Below are 24,135 nucleotides of genomic sequence, written 5' to 3'. Positions count from 1 at the left end.
AGGACACAGGTGATTTTGAGCACCTAATGAACATGTAGGCTCACATTCTTGACATATGAGGGCTACCAAGTGGATTAACCAGCTGATGAATGTCAAAACAGCCCCATTTTACCACTGTGGTCTAGACCATATCCTCAAAGTGGCAGAAGTTAATGACCTCAGTGTTGCAATATTATGTGTACATCTGGCTTCAACATATTTTTATGTGTAACTCATCAGCAGCGTGCGCAAAGTGTATTTTAGTGTATGTACATTCGAATGACAGCAAGGCTTGCCAGCAGAGGCAATAGACAAACCAATGTAGCTGGCAAAAACTGGCAGGTTGTTGGCAGTGCTGGCGTGTTCAGGTGTGAAGGAGATGTAACAAACCTTCAGATGAGTGCGGGCTGAAAACAATTGACTTCAGCCCTAATTTAAGCATGTTACTCAGTTAAGCTAAGAGGAGAAAACAGCTGACAAGTGTAGCAGGTCAGCAAGCTATGGACAGCCCAAATGATGTACCGGCAACATGTACTATTTTCTCACAGGGCTGACACTGTTTCGTTCTTCTAGAAAATGATATTGTGTGAGTACCTCACTGTCAGCAGGATAGCAAGATTTTTGGCTCTCTCAGTAGCAGAGCTTTCCAGTGTGACTAATTGTGTATTTTTTTTTCAATACAGGCTCTGAATGCAGAAAGCCAATGAGAAAGTAAATCAACATGATTAATTTAAAGGCAGTCCCTTCCCTTTAAGGCGTATGGCTTGTGAGTTTTTTACATTTATGATGTGCTAACAGTGGTTGAGGACCATTATTCTGTGTTAATGATCCAACTTATTTACTGGCCAAAGTTGAGTTGATTTCCATAGCTACTCTCCTTCCTTGTGCGTCAGCTCCTTTCTGTGATGACAGGAGTCAAGAGCCTCCAAACACCCTTGTAAATCAGCTGGTAGGAAATGCTGAGCTACAAACTACTAACTCTGTGTATGTGACGGGCACTATTACAGCAGTTCCTTGCATACTGAGCTGTTCAGGGTAATAACATATACACTTGTAATCTCTATTAACATCTACTTTAAGGCTTTTTCATTTCTAAGGCATTTCAGAGGTGGTTGTTTGGGGTTTTTTTAAATGTTTAGGAGCACTGAAACTTACCTCTACAGCTTGGGGTTTTTTTTTGAGAGAGAGATATATATAAGACTACCTGCGATAACCTCTTGTAATTGAACAAGTGCAGTTTGCATCTGTATGTCAACACAGTCAGTGAAATTCAGGTGACAGGTTCAGGTGCTTTAGATAAGTTTTCCTCATGAACCAGTGTTGTGTGGCTGGCAGTGAGGTGTTAAATAAAAATTATTTAAGATTTTTTTCTCGAAGATCATGCTCTTTTCTCTTTACAGTGAGTGGCAAAATGTCCATTAAATGTACGTGAAAGTTGGATTCAGTTCCAGGTTTTAAAATGGAAATGGCTGAGGTTTTTCTGGGTTAATGACAACTTCTGTCTCAACAGCAACTGCCATGCAAAAAGAATGGTTCCTTTTGCACATATTTGTCAAAATCCTTCTCATTGTCTTTCAGACTTGTATCTGATGCCTGTTTTCAGTACCACATATGCCAGTTTTATCCTCAGTCATGTTGTTCTGCAATGGGTTTGCTTTCTTGATCTATGTTCATTGAGATGCAAAGCATCTGGGGTGTAGGCATATAACAAGGGTAGATCTCAGAAAAACAGGGTTGATTTCTAGAAAACACTTACGTGAGAAATATGTGAGATTGCCATATATGGTCCCAAGCTACCTGACAGGGTTGTTGTCATAGGTAAATGATAAACAACAAGACAGAATCTAGAGAGAAAATACCATGCTACAAATAGCACAATGTTTCTGAATGCTGACAGAAATACTCTCTGCTTCAGCTGCCCTGGAGTCCTGCATGCAATGGCCTTTGGCTGCACCAGCAGTCAGGATGAGATCCTCAGACAGGGGTCTCTTGGTTTCTGTGTGGTCCCCTGCTGTTGTCTCACAAGCAGAAAGAAGCAAGAGTGAACCCCTGACATTTATACCAAGAACAGGCAGAATGTTGGAAGGAACAGGCTGAAGGGAGTGTGGAGAACTGGTCACAGAGGGAAACAGCAGGAAGATAAAGGCAGTGAGGTGGGTGAGGAGATGAGTGCTCCAGCCTCTACCCTTTCAATATCCAGGATCAGTCAGGGATCTCTTGAGAGCAGCTGAAGCAGTTCTATTGCCATGAGAGCTAGGAAAGATGACATTAGGTAAATCCAGGTGCCTGAGCAATCTATTCAAATTCAGCAGGCTCTAAGTAGGAACCCTTTCTCTAAATCATGGCTAGCTGGGTTTCAGTGCTGGAGAAGGGTGCTGTCTCTGAGCCACTTTCCTGATTCTGGTAAGCAAATACGACCCCATCAGGCTTATGTGGTGTCACTGATGTGCTCTGGAGGAACCCTTGCTGAGGAACACTTCCCCTCACCCTTTCCTACATCTCCGCACCAACAGTACAGCCAAAGTGCAGCCAGTGTCATTTCAAGGGAGCAGTGAGCTGCAGCCACCCCATCTCTAACCCAAACCTATCAGTTTATAGTGTCTAGTTCTTGTTGTAAGGAGCCTTGATTCCCACCATAGCTGAGAGAGCTATTTTTGGAGCACCAGTTTGGACTCTGTACCCTCATCTGGCCTAAGAGGGATTTGAAATAAATCTAGATGTTGGATTGTCATACTCCCATTCTTCCACGTATGCAGTGTGCGTTGGAAACATGGCTCCAAACAGCACCAAAAGCACCAAGACCTGTCTTCCCCACACACAAACTGATTGCCAGATGTTTCAAAGGAGCATCTTTGTCTCGATTTCCGTGCGTTTATGGAATTGTTTATATTGTGGTCTTTTCTGTCTGCTCGGTCAGTTGTAAGTCAGCAGTTCAGTGAATTTAAATGAGGAGCTGGTGGTGACTTAGAGTTGGTTTGCATTGAAATGGCATTAGGCCAATTGCCCAGTTGTGGAATGTTATGTGAGCAGAGCAGATATAATTATTCCCAAATTTGGCCACAATCCATATTTTATCCATATTTATCCATATTTTGCTGCAAAGGGGCTTGTTTTCTTCAGCAAGAAATCCCCTGGGCAGAGAGCATATCCTCAGTAACTCACTGTCTGCACCATACTGGGTGGAGTTTCCAACAAATTCTCGTCTGTGGAGGAGACAAGATGCATGACCCTTGCTAGTGATGCAGCTATCTCCCAAAATCAGACCTCTGTCTCCCTGGCAGCATGTTTCACTTAGGAAATGTTGCAGCTTATGAGATCATTCACAGTTCTTTGAGCAGCAACACATTCTTGATACACAACCTGTTGACAATATCCTGGATTTTTCGAGGAGCAAAGACTCCTGTGCATACATACCATCATGTGGAGCAGGAAGGAGTTTCAGGAGCACTATAGAGATCTCTCACCAGTCAGGTGCTTGTTCTTCTTGCTCAAAGAAATGGTGGGATGTGAACCAGCTTTTGCTCAAAAATAACATAAGCATGACTGCCCCCCCCCCCCCCCCCAGCATGTCCTTGTACTTTCTGGGATCATTTGGTCTGAATTGTGCTGATGGAACTCAATTGCTATCAGATGGCCCTTTGCAGAGTTGCTTTGGGAATGAGGAAGATGTAGACTGAACCTGCTCGGGTGGCTGTTGCACACTGACCTGTTCTCTTGCTACTAGCCAGTCAGGGATGGTTGGTGCATCCACTTGGTGGCTGGTGAGCCGTAAGTCTTCTCATCTTTTTTCCCGTAGAAATGTCTTCAGATGCAGTTTGACAGCAGGTTACACGGAGAAGATTTTTCCACTCTGTAGTTCTACACCATCAAGACATGCTTAAATTATCCTACAGGCTGCACCTTCAGAGAGGGCCCGTGTTACTTACACATCTCTGGTTTTGGCTGACGATTTCTATGCCGTTATTAGCTAGGCCACTTCTCTTGAGAGTCCCCCTTTCCCATCTGACAGAGATGCAGGCAGACAGAGCTGCAGTTCTGTGCTACCTAAAAAAACCCGAGGTGATAACCCCCTACAAAGCGTGACAAGGAGTCACTGCGTGCTCTGGTTTGCCTTAGGGCTGGTTTGCTTCATAGAGCTGGACCAGTTTCTTCTGAGTCAGATTCTGTTATATGCAAGCTACTGTGGTGCCTTTAATTCAGTTGAAGAGTGGATGAGATAGGTTCCTTCCCCCTTCACAGTTATTACCTAGTTATTACTCTGTTTGTTAATGTGTACCCTGGTAGCACCACGCAGCTACAAGCATGCCCCAGGGCCTGGTGCAGTAAGTGTCCGTGCTGTGTTTTTCTCTCTTGATTGTGCAGAAGAAGTCATCACTGCACTATAAACTTATCTCTACAGCTTCTCGAGACTCATTCTTGCCTGTGGGAAAGCTTCATGTGTGAAAAGTGTCAGGCCTGGCTTTCTGTGGGACCGTTACACCCCTGAGCTGAAAGGTGACTGTTTCTTTTTCTGCACTGGTACTGATATGAGGGGGCAGGTAGCAATAGATCAGGGCTGTGTTGGACCCCAGTCTAATGCTGGCCCTAGGTAAGGGTCTCCAAGTTTCCCTTGGTTTTTTTGTTAGAGAAAATATGATGGTGAATGAGTGAGTCCCACAAAGAACAGAAGATCTCTGCAGTTGTGGCAGCTAGTTCTAGTTTGTGGGAAATACACAGCATTTGTGTGAGCTTTCGAGTACTGGTTTTGTTCCTATGATTTTTTTTTGGCTGATCTAACATTTTGACATTGAATTCGACCATTTCACCTCCCAGGAAGCAAACGTCACCCACCCCAGGACCTTCTCTGGTGCTGTTTGTGTTCCCCATTGCACTGATATCGCCCAGCTATGAAAAAACCAGAATCACTGTTTTAACAAGGCAATGGCTGTTAGAGAAGAGCGGTCTCCCAAGGGATCATAGTTGGGAAGTCGCTCTAGTGGTAGAACGCAACAAGTTGCAGTGATACCTACGTAACAGATATGTGTAGGCTTTGGACTTACTGGCATTAAAAACATTTTGAAAGTCAGGAATAAATCTGTGTGTGACTGTCTGTAGGTATTTATGCTTTTCTTGCAAAGAACAGAAAGAAAAGAAAGTGATGCCTGCTTTTTTTGGTGATTAATAGTGTTTGTGTGCATGATGATTGTTTTCTGAGGCTTTTGTGTATGGTCTTTTATTGTTAATGGGCTGCTCCTGTGTAAAATTCCTTTGGAGGATACTCCAGAGGAGCCAGCTGCAATTAAAACCCAGATGACTGTGTCCCAGTCCTTCTTTGACATCTCCTTCTTTGACTTGTGTTATCTTTAAATTACATCCTTAGAGCTGTCACTCTGTCAGAGATAGGATCACCCTTGCCTAGATATTTGCTCATGAGAGGTTTAGTATAGCCCTAACCTAGTTAGGAATCTGAGGGGTTTTGTCTCACTTCCTTGGGGTGTATTAAAATGGATTATCCTGATATATTATCTTGGCAATAAAAAAAGCCTGTAAATGCAAAGTTTTGTATCTCTGAAGTCTTTGGGTTTAACAAAATAGATGAACGTATCATTGTCTTTCTGCTTCCGCAGTCCATCAGCATCTTTATCCCCAAATCTTTGCTCAGTCTTCAGTTGGACAAAGTAGACAAGGAATTTGAAGTGAGTGAGAACACATCAGGACTCCTGAGTTTAGCTGAGACTGCATATAAAAATAATATTGTCTTAGAAAATGAAAACCCTGTGTCCTGCATCTGCTGAGCAAGGGGTTTCATGCCCATGTTGTTTTCCTGTGTGCTGGCAGATTCACAGAATGGGATGCATTCTGACTGCTGCTAAATAAGCAGCTGGAGGGCTGTTGTCTCTGTGCAGGGCCACGGGCCTGTTCCCTTTCTGTTTTCAGGCACCCTGCCCATTCCCCCTCCTTTGTAAAGGCCTTATGGGAGGGTGAGCACACATACATCATAGCGTTGGTGCTAGCTGAGGCTGAGCTCAACAAATTGCTTCTATCCCATTCGCCCAGAGGTGGTCACTTAATAATGAATACCTGCTATTTATACCTTTTGGTAGAGTGCTCTGAATCACTATCAGGCTGACTGGGACTTTGTGTGGCCAGCGGTCATTCACCCATCAGCTCTGGCATTCAGCCATTTTAGTGTGATAAAATGTAAGCTATGCACAAAACTGACAATCCAGACCAGCTCAGGTCAGATTTGTTTGCTGCCGTAACCTCCCCAACATCAGTAGAGTACCAGCATTGTTTACTCTGCATTCAAGAGCACGAGACAACCATGGAATGAAGGCTGAATACTGGAACATTTAGCATTCCCGTGCCTTCTGCAAAGAAACTCACTAGCCAAGAGCTATTTGGTAGCTTGGGTTCTGAGCAGGCTCTGTTCTGCATCTCCCTTTATCTGCTGGAGCTGAACAGTTCAAAAAGGAGGAGGAGTAAAAAATTACCCTGTTTAGTCTAAGCAAAACAATAAATCTGCTCTTTTGAAATATGATTCTGCTTTATCTAGTTTTACTTTGAGTGGAAGGGGAGGCACAGTGTTTTCCTATTGCCTTCCTGTTTCTGGCAGTGCAGGACCTGCTTGAAAGCCACTGAAAGTTCCTCTAACCAATAATTGTTTTGAATTTGGCTAATAAGAAACTCTGCTCTCAGCAATATGGAAAGTAATTAAAAATAAATAAAGGTCACATGTTTAAAGAGCCCTTTCCACATCATTTAGTGTTTCTAGTTGATAGAGTGTGTTGTGTTTCTTACTCCTACGTGCAGAAGATGCTTGCATCACCTGTGGGATGCTAAGTGCCTTGGCTCCTTCCAGGGCTTTTTATTCAGGTCTCTTTCCAAGCCTGGCAGGACAGGTGAACCCCCTGTGGAAGCAGAATAGCAAGTGTTGTCTTTGTTGTGTGAGTAATGCTTAACCCTCTGCCTTCAGCCCTGAAAGCCTTTGCTGTTCTTCACTTTCTTGGGGTGATGGTTTCCTTCTTGTTAGCAGGTGCTTAAGGGAGCAGCTGGAGTCACCTCTCTGTGGCTGTTGTTTCCACTTCTGTTTTCTTTTTTAAACTTCAAACACAGGATAAGTGTGTGATAAGGGAGATCAGGCATCTGCATTTGGGTGTTTGGTAGGAGGAGAGTGTCCTCAAGGTCCCTTTATAAACATAGGCGCTACAGCCTCTGGAAGACCATTCAGGGCATTAAATCTGTCTCTGCTAAATCATCCTCTGGAGCAGCGTCTCTTTTTCCACTGCCTATATAGGGAACCCACAGAGACCAGCCTGAATTACCGCAGCTGAAATTAGATGCTGCAGAAGGTGGCATGAATACCCCTGCAATTTCACCTACTACTCACCCACTTGAAGGCTTCCCAGTTTTCCCATTAATGGAGCCACTCAGCTCGCCGAAGCAAAAAGAGCCGACTTTGCGGAAGCCTGTGTATTAAGCATCAGTCTTTATTGCACCAAATAGCTTTTTTAAATCCTCACCCTTGGAAGCTGTTGACACATGTTTGAGTCACTCTACCACCTTCTCCCAATAAACGCATGTGTAATTGTATTTGTGTATACTAGTTACGTGTTGCTGAGGAAGTTCTGGCATGCTGATATATGCCTGCATGCCAGCCACAGCCTGGCTTCATGGCCGTATATGGAAGTTCACCTGTGAAGGTATCCAGCATTCCCCTTTGGATCTGTTTGAGGTCTAAAACAAGCAGCTTAGAAGAGGCCAAGTGGAGCTGCTATGTGCCTGAGACAGGGGCAGTCCTTGGCAATGAAAATTGTGGCCTCCGGTTTGAAACCTGGCTCCCTGAATGCTACAAAGGATGTTTCTTCCTGCCATGCCTTCTCTAGAACAAGATGTTCTCTGTGCAGTGGTGTGTTCTGAGAGGTCAGATCTGGCAAGTCCCTTCCAGCACTGGAGGTAGAAAAAGATGGCTTCAGCATAAAGTAAGCCACAAAAATTGTCTGGAGCTGGCCAGAGGCAGGTGGGAACAGGCTGAGGAGGTAGAGGTCCATTTGGTCTGGAGCTGTGGCTGTGTAGATTCGGTGTCTAAAATCCTTTGTGGGGAGAGAATGACATAAAGGGAGTCACTGGGCTGCAGTTAACTAGGGGGGGTTCCTGAAGGCCAGGTGTAGGGAAGGTTGAAAGGACATATTTCAGCATAATTAGAGGCTTTTCTGAAATAAAGATAAAGGTTGATATGCAAAGTGTGAATTTCATGTTGCACTACACCCCCTGGCGCAGGCCTTTATCTTACATTTACATCAGGATGTTAGGCAATATGCCACCACCTGAAATTTACTTTGACTGTGGTGACTGTTAATTCTTGTAGTGTGGATTGAAGCCATGCTTTAGAAAAGTTTCCTCTCTGTTATTTGGTCATTAGGTTGAAAAGGTCTGTGTACCTTGAAAAGTGATAATAAACATGATGAAAGAATATAGAAAGCTAAATGATACTGAGAAGGTAGTTTAGGGTTTTTTCTTTACTCATCCACTTATTAAAGAATAAAAGGGCATATAAGGCCCCAGAAGAGTGGTACACTGAAGGCAGACAGGAATTTTCTTTGCCATAAACATGACAGGATCCTGAAAAAGATCAGGCGTTTAATAACCCCCAATTGTGATCACTGCAATATCAGTGATAAAAACCTAAAATCCAAGACTATTGAATAGGTTTCAGACCAACTCTACTTACAGAGAATTGAAAGAAAAATCTGTGGCCAGCTACGCTATAGCTGTCTGCCACAGCATCCCTTGTGCTGACCTCCAAAACACATTCCAGTTAGCACAGCCAAAGACTGGGGACTGTTTGGACTGCCAGTTTTATCGAGTGTAATAGTCGCTGTGCTCCTGTGATGTGTGTGATCATCAGTTTATACTGAACACAGCAACAGTCTGCTGGAAGACACCTGGCATTCTGCCACCTACCTGAATGATTGCTCAATGCTTCAAGCGTACGATAGTTATTGCTACTACAAGTGGTATTGGGTTGGCTTTTAGTGGAAAGGTTCAGACCTTGAGCAGTCCTGTACAACTCCTGTCTAAACCAGCCCAATGATAGGACTGTTAACCTGGCTGATATTATCCCAGAGAGTTTGAAACAGCTGCTTCTGCTTTATGAGACATATAAATGCTTTACAAGACGTAGAAGTTCCCAACAGATGCTGCTGTACATCTGCACAGGCAGCTCCTGGTTGCCTCCCAACTGACTTTGCTTACAGGCAGCTTGGCCCTGTCAGCTGTGTGCTCACATCTGTACAGTTTTGTGCCCAGTAATAAACCTTGCACTTCTGCTGTCTTGATGAGATTTAGTGAGCCAGGAACTCTGCACCACACAGGCACCCCAAACACTGCCTGCTGGCAGCTGAGACCCAGGCCTGAGCCCTGGTAGGATGTTTATGGATGGCCATCAGCTCTCTTTACTGGCACAGAGAGGTAATTTCATGTGTTATGGTACCAATTAAGGCAGGAGAGAGGTGGACACTCTGACCTGCAAATACCTCAGCTTGTTATCCTGGAAAGTGAAATTCTTTTTACCAGCTTCTCTTTCACACTGGCCAATGTGAGGCACACACAGCTCTCGGACGACATTCTTAGAGGTAAAAATGCTGTGCTGGTCAGTTGCTGAACTTCTAAGTTGTTCATTCCTGCCCTTTCCTCCTGCCCCTGACAGTGAAATGTTTGCTGGCACTGAACAGGAATTCATCTGTTGGCATGTTAATATGCATGTGTACGATCATCCAGTTGCTACAATTACTCTGTGGGAATCTTGTTTTTAATCTCTACTGCTCTCCAACACTAGCATGAGATAATGTATCATGTTCCCTAGTTGCCAGTGACACACAGGATGAAGGTAATCAATACAGCTGGTAATACATAAAGACAGCAACAATTATAATTACAACTGATTTCCCTTTCACTGAAAAACATCATCATCTAGCCAGCATAACCTCAGCCTCAGCTGTACAATGCATTAAAACAATCATGTGCTTCCTTTGCTAAATAGAATCCTGTTACTTTGCCTGAGAGCATCTTTTGAATAGCTCAAAGGTTAGGTTTATTATGGGAACCTTAAATGAGTTCATGCTCCAGCTCAGTTGCTATCAACCAGGGTACTTCCACCCAAATCAAAAGAGATCTGTCAGTTTGCATCACTCAGATTGCGATTGCTGTATTTTGTGTAGGGAAATGTGTGTGTGCATCATCTTTTGAATTCAAGGCGCAGCAAACAACTCCCTGCTAAGAAACCTGATCTTCCATGTTCCAGCTTCTCTTCTGCATTATTTAAGTCACAACTGAAAGCACCGTGAGTCAGTAGAGGCTGCAAAAAATGGATGGGCTGACATTCAGTTTTCACTGTTAAAAACCCCCCATATTTTGGAAGGATTTTGCATCACAAATAGCCCCTCTGATCCCAGAGGAGCTACTCAGTGTATAACATTACTCGACCTTACTGTTGTGTGTTCTGGCCCAGAATAACATGTCTCTCTGGTGAGCACAGGAGGGGGCTTGGGAGCCTGAACTTCAGTGTTGTTGCCAAAAGTCACAGTGATGAGACATTAAGTGCGTGCAAATCAGTATATTCCAAATTACAGTACTGATTGCTGAGAAACTGTTGTTACATCTCAGTTCTTCCCTCTCTCTGCCCACAGAATACCAGCAGTAATACTAGAAATGGCAAGGAGCAGTCATGAGTTAACACAAATTGTAAAGTTTGTCAGTGCTTTAAAGTTCTTCAGTGGGTGGTACTAAATAAAGTACACCTGGGTCAGTGTCTGCAGAGGACACATGAAAACCTGAAACCATAGGAGAACTCCTCTGGCTGTGGGGTTTCCAGCAATGGTTCTTTCTTATGGAGAGGACCAGCCACCCCTCAGAAAAGGCAGTGGAAATGGAAGGGAATGGAGGTGGAAGCTGTGTTCTGCACCCACACAATAATCCAGAGCTTTGCCCCTCAGAGTCTGTTTTGTAGCCACTGCAGCTCATTGTACCTTTCTTCCAAAACTGGGTGTAAAAGTAACCCCACTATCATCGTTGTGGCCTTTGTACTTTTAAATATGTTATTTTCCTCTGGAGATTGTAGTGAATCTGTTGCTTTCCCAAGAGTATTTCTGCTACCTAGAGCCATATTTTGTCCTTAGTTGTGGTCTGGATCTCTTCTAGACAGTGATTATCTTTCCCATTGAACAGAGAGTTTCTTGGAGAGCAGCCAGGAAAGAATCCTATTCGCTTTTTCAAGCACACAGTGCTGGAGCTGCTGCTGTAGCTTGTCATACATTACAATACTGTCAGCACTGGCTTTTCTCCCATTACAAGGGTTTTTGAAGCCAAGTGAAGGCAGAGCCACTGAGCACTCGGAAACCTCCAGCATCTCCATCAGCACTTGGCAACAGTATACTCCATGAGCGGAGCTCTGCCTCTCTGCCCAATTGAAGCAGTGCCTGCCCGCAACCTCTGGACACCAAGGAAACATGGCTCCTACTGCTGCCTACTAACACTTTTCTCTGCTGCTGAGATTTACTGTTCAGCTTCAGTGTTTTTCTACTTAACCAGGCTTTTGTTCCTACTTTTCACAGGGAAGCCCTGTTCTGCAAACCAGGAGTCGCTGTCGCTTCTGATTGCTGAGGGAGACTTGCAGGTCTCCTTATGCCTGCTGGGGAGAGCTGCTGAAAGAAAGCTCCTTCTCAGGGTCTTTCACAGAATGACACCCCCTCCCAGCATCACAGCCCTGATCTAGCAAGGCACCAGTGTGGAAACTAAAACCTCAAAACCTGAACAGGATGAGTAATGTGTAACTTGTGGAGAATGCTGGAGCCGACGTGACCATTTCAGAGCCAGCCTCTATTCTTAGAAGAGTGGTGAAAGTCATAATTTAAAAATAAGATCCAGTGCAGTGCTAGCAAAGAGTCATATATTCATGGTATTGCTGTGAGTAAATCCCTCTACATGAATTGGCTTGACTTCAAGCTCGGAAACACTCCACCAAAATAAGGCCCAGCTCTGGAGCGCCTGAAGTACTGATGTGAATGGTAGAGAATGACACATGGCACTTGCCACATCAGGTGCTCTCAGCGGAATAGGCAGCCCCTTCCCTACCTTCCCCCCAAAACTCATGCCTGTAGTTTACGCACTATTACAGGTCAAATGAGAGCTTTTCAAGGGCCTCTGCAGGAGTTAGTGTCGTGGTTTAACTAAGTACCATGCAGCTGCTCGCTCCCCGCTCTTGCAATGGGATGGAGAGGAGAATTGGGGGAAAAAAGTAAAACCAGTGGGTTGAGATAAAAACAGTTTAATAGTTAAACAAAGTACAGTATAATACTAATAATAATGAAAGGGAAATAACCAGAAGAGAGGTATAAAACTAAGAGGGAAGAAACCCCCTAAACTAACAAACAGCAGTGATGCACAATACAATTGCTCACCACCTGCTGACTGATAGTTACCCAGCCTGACCCGAGCAGCAATCAGCCCCTTCCAGGTGACTCCCCTCAGTTTATACACTGGCCATGATGTCTGTGGTATGGAATACCCCTTTGGCTAGTTTGGGTCAGGTGTCCTGTCTCTGCTCCCTCCCAGCTTCTTGTGCCCCTCCTCACTGGCAGAGCATGAGACTGAAAAGTCCTTGATCAGGGTAAGTGCTACTGAGCAACAACCAAAACATTGGTTTGTTATCAGCATTGCATTGTTCTCAGACTAAAGCCAAAACACTGCGCTGCACCAGTTACTAGGAAGAAAATTAACTCTATCCCAGCCAAAAGCAGGACAGTTTCACCAATACAACTGGTGAAATCCAATGTATACATTCCCCCTTTTGAAAATCCCCCAGGCATTTATTGCTGTTATGTTCTGCTGTCTGGTAGGGACTAGATACTGCCTTTATACTATTCACAACCATTTCTGGATTGCATTTAGGTCACCTAATGCTGTGTTTTAGCTTGGAATCTCTAGATGTTGTAAGATACCCTTTTCAGGGTCATGTATAGTAAACAAAGGGCCAGTTTCAGGCTGGTTTGAGCAGGGATGGCCACGGATCCATGCTCATGGATTAGAGCTAGGCTGAACTGGGGGGGAGCATCTGATTCATAGTAATTTTATCAGGAGAAAACTCACAGAACTAGCCGTATTCAAATCTTGTTCACCTGCTGCTTCAGTGCTGTTTGGATTTTGAGGTTTCCCTCAGAAACCCCACTCATTTTTTACAGCCACAACTGGACGTAGGGCACAGTCATTTGGGTCATGCAGAATTTTTCCAATAGCTTTAACTGAAAGAAGCTGAGACCTTAAAGTTTCCTCTTGCACTTAGGTCATTGTGAACTTTAGTTAGGGTCATGCCAATGAGTAAACCACCGGATCTTGTAGTAACATGTCTCTGGAGCTGATCCGGTGGTTTTACACCATGTAGCCCTCACCCATGGATTCAGCAGAGTGAACTGAAGCGCGTGTGTGAGTTACACTGCTGACAGGCTGGTTTATCCTCTGCAAAAGCCATCAGCAATCTGTGTCTCGTGGCCTGGCCATAAGGTCTGAGTCGTGCCTGTTAACTCCTGAGGCTTCCACTGCCCAGTGATGTCAGTGGGAGTCTTGCATGAGTAAGCAAGCTATTCTTTCCTCTGATGATATTTGATCTGTGTAGTGCATTTAAACTGTAAAGGAGTTTTACACAAGCTGCTACCAAAGCTGCACATCTCATTCTGAAGTTTCACACTACGGTTTTATGAGGGAAAGAGTTAGCTACATCTGAAAAACAGTCAGGAGATAAAAGAAGCCAGAAGTTAAAGCAGTCAAGAGGGTGTGTAACGAGCATTAATAATTCAGATAAAAGACAGAACAACCTGGTGGAGATTTCACAGTTTATTGTTATTAAAATTCCATTATGAAATTGTCACAACACATAAGAATAGCTCTGTGGTGAGTGATACATATTACTGTTATTGCCCAGTCGTTTTGTGCGCATCCCCATGTTTTAAAATCAGAAGGTGATGAATGTAAGACTTTTCATCAGCTTACTGCGAAACTGCTGTGCTTTCTGTTGACTCTATCAAATGGATAATGTGGACAGAAATAGTCCTCTGTTCATACTTAAAAATATTCTCAGTTTTAGAGTATGCCCCAGCTGAAAATAACTGGAGAGGGAGAGCTAGAAATAACCCTTTTCTTATGGACCTATTTCCAGGAAAGTCAAAGGGATTTTTGCCATGGATTTTAAAAGCAGCAGGATGTAGCTGTTTGTTGACAGACAGATGGAGGGGCCATGCAACAGAAGCTAGGGAGGACCTGTGGCAAAGCAGGAGTTTATTATTTTGATCTTGCACATGCTGCTGAATCTCCTCATTGTAGTAATTGTGTACGTTCATAAGAGCAGTGATTGCTGGGAGGAGCTGGGAGGGTGTATCAAAGCCAGATAAAGCGTCTGCAGCTCATTTTTTCTCCCCGTTTGGGTTGGCCTTGGTTCTAACCCCACACACCACTCATTGCACAGTGACTTGTACCTCTAAGCTTTCTGATCCACATGAGAAAATCAGAACAATACTCACGATTACAAAAAATCTCACCAGGTCACTCACCAGGTACCTGGGCTGGTGTAGCTTTTCTTCCTAACTTCTGTGCTTATCACAGTGAGCATTTAGGGCTGCCCTCAGCCTGACTCTTGTTCCTCAGACTCGTATCAATTCCAGGGGTGCTGGGAGGTTGCTTAGAGCCACCACTAACTGTGGTTCTGCAGTTTCCTGCAGGGAAAAGTCACTGTAAGCAGCCTCAGTGCAGAAAGCAGAGCTGTAGATTTCTGTGGAGAGCACTTCTTGTGGATGGGAAGCAAGATGAGCCCCACATCAGATACGCTGTGGGGAAAAGAATACCTTAGTAGCATGGCTACTCCTATATTTTCCTATTACTTACTTGGGAGCCTCTTTTAAAGAAGGCAAGTAGGAACATGAATTCATTCATGCCTTCCAAACTTGTAAGCAATGCTGGTTTTTTGCTGTGTGTCCTCTTACAAGGTTGCAGAAGGTGGCAAATGCCCATCCCTGGGAAACTGTCATGCAGCTCCACAGCCTGTGTGCTTGGCTGGCTCTGAAATGCCCACTACCTCCCTCTGAACTCATCCTCCCTTAGGACTACAGCACATCATCCTACCCCAGCCCTACTACCAAGCTGGGGAGTGCCGTCGCTACTCTATTCTTGTTTCCTCCACTGTGAATAGTTCTAAATCCCAGAAGATAAAAATCTCAGTGCTGCTCCGTCACGTTAAAATCTCAGGGCTTCGGTCTCAGCCTCACAGCAGGAGAGTGACAGGGGCGGAAAGCTGGCACGGCAGAATGGTGAATCAGGCTCTCCCTTTGGTTTTCAGGCTGTTTACTCAAAACAGCCCTTGAGAAAGATGCTATGCCTCAAGCAGATGTCACATTCAACCGGTTTAGCAATATTACGCCTATTTCTTCTCAAGCTAGTCAAGGAGGGGAGGAAGAATATAATGTATGTTAGTGCAAGTTCACATAGACAACATATGAATATTTAGCACAAAATGTTCTTTCAAGGTGGGGCAACCATTCCTAATTGTGACACCAAAAGAAGGTATTTTGTAACATTTTTAACAACTTGGCTGTGAAAAAGTGTTTCTGTGAAGTATGTTTAGACACAGGCTACCTCACATGACACTGAAGTACTTCAAGGTTCTTTCTGAGTAGGCAATAACCCACCCCCCCTTTTTTATTTTTAATTAAATCAGCTTTATCACAGCCCATTCCAAACACAGCTCAAGAATTTGGTCAGGGGTTTTTGGTTGTTGCTTTTTCCTCTTTGGAAAAAAATAAAGCTTTACCAAGTTGAGTGATTCCACTCCACATGGATTTTACCCATTCAAGGCTTTTTTCATTTCCGAATGAGTTTTCCTCATTCAGAGGAGACCGTGGAAATATACAGCTAATAAATTCTAACCCAAGATTTCAGAAGCTGGTTCAGACACACACTTAGTTCTGAAGAATTGCAGCTTACAAGAAGCTCTCAGACTACTTGTCCCTACTAGAAAACATATTGAAAACCTGGCCCAATTTGGAAATAGTCTTATTTCAGGTCTAGTAGGGTTTATATCCACAATGAAGATGTGAATAATCCCTGAATTGTGGAGACAAAAAAAAATCAGATATAAATTTTGCAGCGCAGTCTCACATCTTAAACATAAAACCACAGAATCACAGAATGGTTTGGGTTGGAAGGGACCTTAAAGCTCATGCAGTTCCAAACCCCTGCCACGGGCAGGGACACCTTCCACTAGAGCAGGTTGCTCCAAGCCCCTGTGTCCAACCTGGCCTTGAACACTGCCAGGGATGGGGCAGCCACAGCTGCTCTGGGCACCCTTTGCCAGCGCCTCAGCACCCTCATAATGAAGAATTAACATTTGGATTTGGCTCAAGGTCCAACTGAACAGAAACATTTAAGGCCAAGATTTCCTCTGACTTTACACTGGACATGGACGTGTTCAGCAGTTACTTCTGAACACAATTAGCCAGTGTAAGCCAAGCATGCAGGGAACAGCCTTTGGTTACATAGACATTACCCTTCTTTCACTCGCCATAGCCTGGTACTGCCCAAGAGCAAAAGAAAAGTAAAAAGGCTTCCAAACTGGTATTAGACAGACAAATATAGACACGGAAGCTTTAACTGTGACTTTCTGCCCTTTCCTGAGCTCTCAGCCAAACCACAAGCTCTCAGGAAAGGGTTCACAGCCCTTCTTGCCTCGAAGCCTGGCTCAGAAACCACAGCAGGGCAGAATCGGGCAGTGGGCACTGCAGTTGGTGGAGTTATGCAAAGGCACAACCAGAATCGGGTTCAGAAAAGCATTTTCCCGAGACAGAAATGTACTGGAACAGGAACAAATGGGAGTGCTCAGTGCAGTGGGTGGGAACAGAGGCAAGGCAGTGTTCCTGGGCCCCTGCTCCTGACAGAGACACCACTGACAGTGCTGCACTGAGTTCACCTCAGCATCCCTGGTGAAGGCACTGTGCTGTGCCGAGCCCATGCAAGGATAGCAAAAGTCCGAAGGCTGTGCTAACCTAACAGGAATCCCAAGTAGCTGAAAACTACAGTCAGCCAAATTGCTTTTTCTGGAGTACAGTAAAGGCATGGAGGGGATATCTCTACTGGTGTGCTGTCAGGGAGATAGATCCTGTTTGGTTTTGTGCTCCTGCTGGGTCATAGTGCTACTTACTCTCTCCAGCCTCCTACCTATGGCCCACTACTGGCCTAGCAGGACAGCCTCAGGCAATGGCACTACATCAGCAAACCTGGCTTTACATCTGTAGTTGCAGCAAACGCTATGCGGAGAGGATACTAAGTATCTCTCCAAACAGAATTCATCTTCTGCCTGCATCTGCTTTGGAACCATAGAGCATTTCCAAGCTGGAGACAAATCCAAACACCTCATGTAGAAGCACCTTTCCCTTGGATTTTTATTATCATCATCATAATTGTTAAGAATATATCTTGTACCGAAACACTGTCAGCATTCTTTATACAATGGAAAAATGACACAGTCATCATGTATCATGTAAAAGAGTAAAAACAGAGCAAGACAGGAACATTTCATATTCAATCTGGAGTACAAATAGGATCTGATGTACAACTTAAAAGCCACACACCAGATAAAAAGATCATCTGGAAAATGACAGGTTCTCAATTTGGAAAAAAGAAGGAAAAGTCAGGGAATGTCAATGTTAAGGCTAAAATTTGATTTTTAACTTGTATTTTATAGGTGGCAGCCTGATTCTTAACTCAAATGCAGTAGCAACAACACCCCCTTGGCTTTGCAAAGAGATTTGCACTTGCATGAAAGAAGAATCAGGCTTCTGTGCTCAGAGGACTCTGATTGACCTCAACAGGCTTTGGACTAGAGCCACGGTTGGAATTTCAGCTTGCAGTCTAAGGCTTCTTAACTGCAGGCCATATTAGCGCAAAATGAGGCTTTGCAACTGCCATTCTACCCTTAACTTTGGGTATTCCAGTTCGGGTTGCTTTAAACCACAGCTTTATTGCAGGTTTAACATAATTCTCGTGAGATTCTTCTCTTTTTTTTTTTTCTTTAAATACAGTGCTACAAAGGATGTTTCTGTATTCTGTGTCTTAGAAAGTCCCTATATTACATGTTTTCAAAATTGTCTAAATACATGTTTCTATCATGATTATAACTACTCAGAAAGACCAGCGACAGTCTGTTGTGAGCAGCCAAGGAAAAAAAGTGTATTTAGTCCTAAAGAAGTCAAGAAAAGTGGCTGTGTTCATTCATAGTGTAGCGCAATGACTGTGTTTATACAGCTATAACTACTATTTAAAAAGCTACTTGAAAAGTTATTATTCATGTGCAGTAGCTGATTTTCAAGCATTAATAACTTGGCTGTCTAGACAAGTTTTAATTGTCATATCAAAGGCCGAATATGTTCTCAAACAAGTGCAGAAAATCTCCCATCTCCCTTGGAAAGAGGCTGGTTCTCCTCCTCAACTAAGAGGCTGCCAAACTGAACTTTTTCTCAGGTTACACAAGCACGGTTCAACCTACAAATTTGCTGGTTTGGTTTTTAAATGGATTGATTTTAACTCAAACCTATCCTGTGCAGCAAAGTTAGTAAGTCCTGAAAAGCAGTTTTGAGTGAATATGCGAAGAGTTCCCCCCACCCCCAGCAACTACCATGCCCACACTTTCCCAGGGCCTAGAGGGCTCCATTAAAATGTAACTAAATGCTCGACAAGAAACAGGATTTTTCAAGAATGATATGTAAAGTTTACCCAAAGAACCTATGACATTTTGTACATTCAAAATGTTTACACTTTCGCTGTTCTTAACCACCAGTAAGGTTGTTCATTTTTACTAATAATACATACAATGAGTATAAATAAATAAACTACAGATAAGCTTTAAAAATTGTATTAACAATACGTTGTGCAAAAACTCGTAACGATCTACATTCTATGCAAATACCCTGACTAAAATACACAGGCAGTGTCCTCATACCCTCATTCAGTTTTTGCACAGTCCTTGGGACAAGTCTGCCGCTGGGAGCAATCAGCAAAACTCCATGTAAGCCATGGAGGTGATGCTGATTTGGACCAGCAGAAGAGCTGGCGCCCAGGCGTGTGCAAAAATCCCATAGAAATCAGTGGGAATTGTGCTTGACTAAGGACTAGACAGTTTGATTGTACCCCGTTAAAAGTGAGTGGGAGTTTTGCCATTGATTTCCATGGAACCAGGCTCAGGCCCTGGGTAAGGACGTCAGCACGTGGCCCTATGTTGTGCTACACTACTCCACTTCAGTGCAGAACCAATAGTTGCAAAAGAAAAGCTTTTTGTTGTCGTTGCTGTTGTCACTGCTGTTCAGTAACCAGTTTTAACGCTGCGTTTCAGAAATTGCCTTTCTGTGAGATTTGAAACAAGAGTGCAAGTCTTTCTGCATCCATTCCAATTTGATTATCCAGTATAGGTAGGCTATTTTGATCCAAGAAAAATGGCTCAATGTCTATTAACCAACAGTGTTCTTCATTAGGATAAACAACAGCCCGGTTCATCGGCACAGGAGTGAAGAACTGCATGCGGAAAAGGAACGGGGCAGCCCTCCTACCATAGCTGTGTCCAGAGCTGGCTGTCGCTTCTCCAAACGGATGATGGCACCTGAGCCGGTTTGGAATCTGCAGTCCTCACAAGCTCAGCCAAGTTTTGTAAGCTGAAGATCTCCATTTATCTTTATTGTGTCAATTGCTGACAGTGTTTCAATACGGTGGTAAAAATCAAAGAGCTGATGTCCATCCACAAATATTCTAAAACGGGGATGCTCGCAAAGTATCTCAACCTGTGAAAATTAAAATGAAGCACGTTGTTCACTGTGTAACTGGGACATTATTTCACAGAAGACAAAGAGCCCTCTGTTAGCCTTGAAGTAGTGTTGGTGCAATTACACATTTTGATAACTATGTGCCACGTAACAGCCAGGGCTGAGACCAGTTTGTCCCCATGACACCAGTTACGCTATGATGGATCTGCTCTTACTTCACACGGACATCAGAATCACAGAATCACAGAACTGTGTGTGTGGAAAGGGACCTTAAAGCTCATCCAGTTCCAACCCCCTGCCATGGGCAGGGACACCTTCCACTAGAGCAGGTTGCTCCAAGCCCCGTCCAGTCTGGCCTTGAACACTGCCAGGGATGGGGCAGCCACAGCTCTGGGCAACCTGTGCCAGCGCCTCAGCACCCTCACAGGGAAGAATTTCTTCCTAATGTCTAACTGGCATTGGGGAGGTTTTGCCTCTTAGAATAATGCCAGAAACAGACTCAAACTGCATATTATAGGGGGAAGAAATTGCATCTCCAATCCAAATCTTGCATTCCTTGCTACAGAATGTTTTCTGCTGTGGAATGAGGGGGAGTTCCCTCTACAATGCTTTCCACACTTACATTAATTTACCAGAAGGGAGTGAACACGAGAATGGGGATAGCTTTGCCCTCCCCTCCAACACACACTCACAGAGCTGCTGTGAAACTAAAAAGCTTTCACTATTGTGGCTGCAGTCAGCCCAGGGCTCCCTGTTGGACTAGGCTCCATATTGGAGCTGCAGTGATGACGGATGGCTTGAATTTAGCTAGACAGCTCACATGAGGCACAAACAGGATCAGGGAGGGACACAGCTTGTCCCTCCTCCCTAGAGCCCTGCAGAAATGCTCTGGAAAAGCAACAACGCCTGGAGCTGAACAAGCTTGGACAGGTTGGGAGATTCCTGATGTTAGGGGTGGCTTGAGAGGGTGCCCTGTAGTTAAGCTTTGCTGAAGCTGCCCCAGCAGGAAGCAGGCATATGAGGGCGCAGAACGTGCACTTCTACAGGCCCTGGGAGACCTCCAGGTCCAGACAGGTTAAGAAGAAAATCTGCAGTGAAACCACATGTAAGTCCTGGGTCATTTCGAGAGGCCAGTAGCCTGGAGTGAAGTGCTGCTTCCAGGCACTTGACTCTGCTGCTATTACGGCGTATAAAAATGGGAACAGGGCAGTGACAAACTGCCTGAGCCAAAGCCCAACTGACTTAGAGCACGTTGCACTGGGGGAAGTGGCAGCAGACAGTGCAGGAGAGCTTAAACTCCTGGGGACCTGGTAGCACACCACGTAACAGGGAAGCGCCTGTGCTGCTGCCTATCTCCTGTGTCACTGCAGCAGGCACATCCCGCCTTAGGCCTTGTTATGTAAAAGATATGGTTAGCCTCAACACTGCTTCTGATCCGTTTTTCCAGATCACCCTGGGCCACGCCAGAACGATAATTGGACTAGATCACAAGTAATTGGCAAGAACACTTAATCGTCTCATTTAGTCACTGAGAGGAAAACCATCAAAGGTACAAAGTCAATTGGGAGCCTAAATTCCATTTATGCAGTTGGGAAAAAAGGAGGAAATAAAAAAGAGCAACTTCTTTGTTATAGTATCTCATGCCAAAGTGCAATATTGCTGTCCTCCAGTGTCAGCTGTCACTAGTTTTGGGGACACCCAAAACCCATGCTCTGGGTAATTTGTCTGGCTTGTCTGAGGGCCCAGCCACCACCCACTGCAGCAGGGTGGGATAACCCTCTCAGGCCGAGCAGGACCAAGCCTCCAAGCTCTTTCAAGTGCGTTTCCCACACTCACCGAAGGGTGTTGCCAGTTCTGATGGGAGAGTTTGTAGAAGCAAGTAGAGCGCAACCAATTTGTGGCAAAACCAGTCATAGGCACCCTCTCATCTTCGGGAGATGGTTAGTTTTTGGGGCTGGGGGAGATTATCTTGGGGGTAAGAAGGATTAAGAGGGTTTGGCAGCTGGTCAGAGCACTGGCATTTAGCAGAGGGGCCAGTGAGGTTTTGCAAGAGGGGTGGGGAGGAGGAAGAGGGTTTTTCTGGGTCAGCCGCATGCAGAGGGCATGCAGCCTTTTTTCTTCAGTGTAGTGAAGCCGCTGAGAGAGAAGCGGCCCTCTGCAGCTGCATACTTTGTAAGTCTTGATTTGCAAAAACATCTTCACATAACCATAAACACTACAGATGGGAATCTGCTTCTAGGTCAACCCAGTCCATCCACAGCACCAGTGTTTCCATGTATGCTGTTCTCAAGTGGCTACAGGCTTAAATTTGTCAGGAGATTTAATCCCAGGGTTCAGAAAAGAACACCACTATTGCTTAGCTGTTTAATCTGCTAACACGAAGGGCTACGGTCAACCTCAGCGTAACACCCCTGGAGACAAAGGATGAACAAGCTCCTTATTAGCTGCACTAAACTGCAAACACTGTCCATTAAGAAAACCATCAAAACATACAGCAGTCTCACGGAGTATTTACATACTCCACTAATAACTTGTAATGGACTAATAATATAGAGGGACTTTTTAATTCACAGCTATAAAACTAAGCTCAGGAAGTGCACTCCATCACACACAATTACAACCCGCGACTTGTCATAGCACCCTGGTGAGGTGTTCATAGCCCCATCTGAACTGCCTGCAGCTGCACACAGCAGCGGGCCCTCTGTACAACTTCTGATCGATACAAACTACCCTGCAACCGGTGTCTCAACTGGAGAAGGTGTGAGCTACACTGTGATTTCACCAGAGGCAAGTCACGTTCTGCCGCGACTCTGATCAAATTGCACTTGATCAGATATGGTGCATGCCGCTGTCATCCTGTACTCACCCTAAAAGGCTGGTCCGGTATAAAAGGAAAGTAAGGAATAGATGATTGCTCTTCTCCCCATTCTCCGGCTACGCAAGAGTTTCTGACAAACTGTCTGTCTGTAAACACAGCTTTCAGTTCAATGGCTACATCCGCAGGAGGATCTTCCGACTCCCCGCAAGTCAGACTGATGCCAAAGCTGCAATACAAACAGATCAGCTCTCATTCAGCCAGAAGCAAGGAAATAAGCCCCAAATGCCGCCAGTCTCATTTCTCAGCTTATTAAAACCAGTGTAACGGCACAGGATGGGGTGGCAGCTCATTCAGGGAACGCTCCAAAAGCTCAGCAGGGACAAGAACATGGTTTTATAGCATATATATATGTGTGTGCATGTGCACTGTGCATATACATGTATATATATATATGCACATATATATGCTCTATATGCTCCTTTACTCCCAAGGGAAATGTAGGGAAACAGGATCCCTTAAAGAAATGCCCCCTCTATGGGTCAAAGGAGAAATCAGCATGCTATATTTAAAGTGATAAAAATAATCCCTTTCCAGAAAGGAGGGATCCGTGTGTATGTGTGTGTGTTTGTGTGCCTGCATGTGGGCTCCCCGCCTCGCCCCCTCCCCGGGCCCAGCAGCCCTGCCCGGGTGTTTACCTCTCGGGGTTGAGGTCCACTATGCCCATAACTAAGATCTTCTTTCCCGGCCTCATTCCTCCTTTGATGTGCCCACAGAAGGGGACGATCTGGAAAGGACAGTGGGAAGGGTCAACTCGGCATCAGCAGCGGCCGCCGTTGTGCAGCGGAGTAAAGGGGTTAAAAAACCCACACAAAACCCCATATAACCCCCCGAAAATAAAGGTGCTTTACCAGGCGAGGGAAGTACACATCAGCTTGCACCGGGGATCCCAGGGAGTTGTTTAAATGCCCGTCCTCTATTTTCTGCAGGTAAAAAGGAGAGTGCTGAAGCACGGGCATGCGGAGCCCTTCCCGCCGCCGCCCTGCGGGTGCCCACCGAGGGGGCCCTGCGCTGCCCTGCCCTTCCGCTCCCGATCCCCCCCAGCCCCGTCCCGGAGCCCCGCGGCGGGGCAGAGCGGCACTCACCAGCGCGTCCCGCTCGGCCACGGTCCCCGCCATCTTGTGGAAGCGGCGGCGCTGGGGCCGGGGCGGAGGGGGACCGGCGGGGGCGGGGGCAGGGAGGGAAGGAGGCCGGGGAGGGAGGCGGCGGTGCGGCACCCGCGGCGGCTGAGGGGCAGCGGCCGAGCCGGAGCGGAGCCGGTGCAGAAGTAGGAAGGCGAGGAGGAGGAGGAGGAGGAGGAGGAGGAGGAAAACGAGGAGGAGGAGAAGGAGGAGGGGAGGTGGCCGGCTCTGCCTCGCCCGGCGGGGAGCCCAGCCCCTGGCCCGGGGGGGAGCCGAGCTGAGCCGGGCAGGGCGGGGGCTGCTGCCGCTTCCTCAGCTCCGCAGCCTGCCC

The 24,135-nt window shown here is 45.4% G+C and overlaps 1 protein-coding gene and 2 long non-coding RNA genes across 4 annotated transcripts in view; 2 read left to right on the top strand and 1 right to left on the bottom strand.

The window, feature by feature from the left end:
* LOC115609582 overlaps positions 1–19,862 on the top strand; it is a 25,044-nt gene extending 5,182 nt beyond the window's left edge. The window contains exons 1-2 of one of the 2 annotated variants that reach the window (XR_003991906.1): positions 51–745; positions 19,524–19,862. This is a non-coding gene — a long non-coding RNA (uncharacterized LOC115609582). Of the gene's footprint in view, positions 1–50; positions 746–19,523 lie in introns of those variants that run through there. The other variant, XR_003991907.2, reaches the window with a different exon arrangement.
* Positions 3,524–8,007, top strand: LOC115609581. The gene is made up of 2 exons (XR_003991905.1): positions 3,524–3,747; positions 4,379–8,007. It is a non-coding gene; the product is annotated as an uncharacterized LOC115609581 (long non-coding RNA).
* LGALSL (galectin like) lies at positions 13,834–24,135 on the bottom strand. The gene is made up of 5 exons (XM_030489978.1): positions 23,769–24,135; positions 23,535–23,606; positions 23,322–23,410; positions 22,675–22,852; positions 13,834–19,826 (listed from the first exon to the last, which is right to left on the bottom strand). The coding sequence occupies exons 1-5, from the start codon at positions 23,799–23,801 to the stop codon at positions 19,683–19,685; spliced, it is 516 nt and encodes a 171-aa protein (XP_030345838.1). The 5' UTR covers positions 23,802–24,135; the 3' UTR covers positions 13,834–19,682.

The sequence above is a fragment of the Strigops habroptila genome, chromosome 6 (genome assembly GCF_004027225.2).
Source record: "Strigops habroptila isolate Jane chromosome 6, bStrHab1.2.pri, whole genome shotgun sequence".
NCBI lineage: Eukaryota > Metazoa > Chordata > Aves > Psittaciformes > Psittacidae > Strigops > Strigops habroptila.
This window is presented reverse-complemented; position numbering and strand designations above follow the sequence as displayed.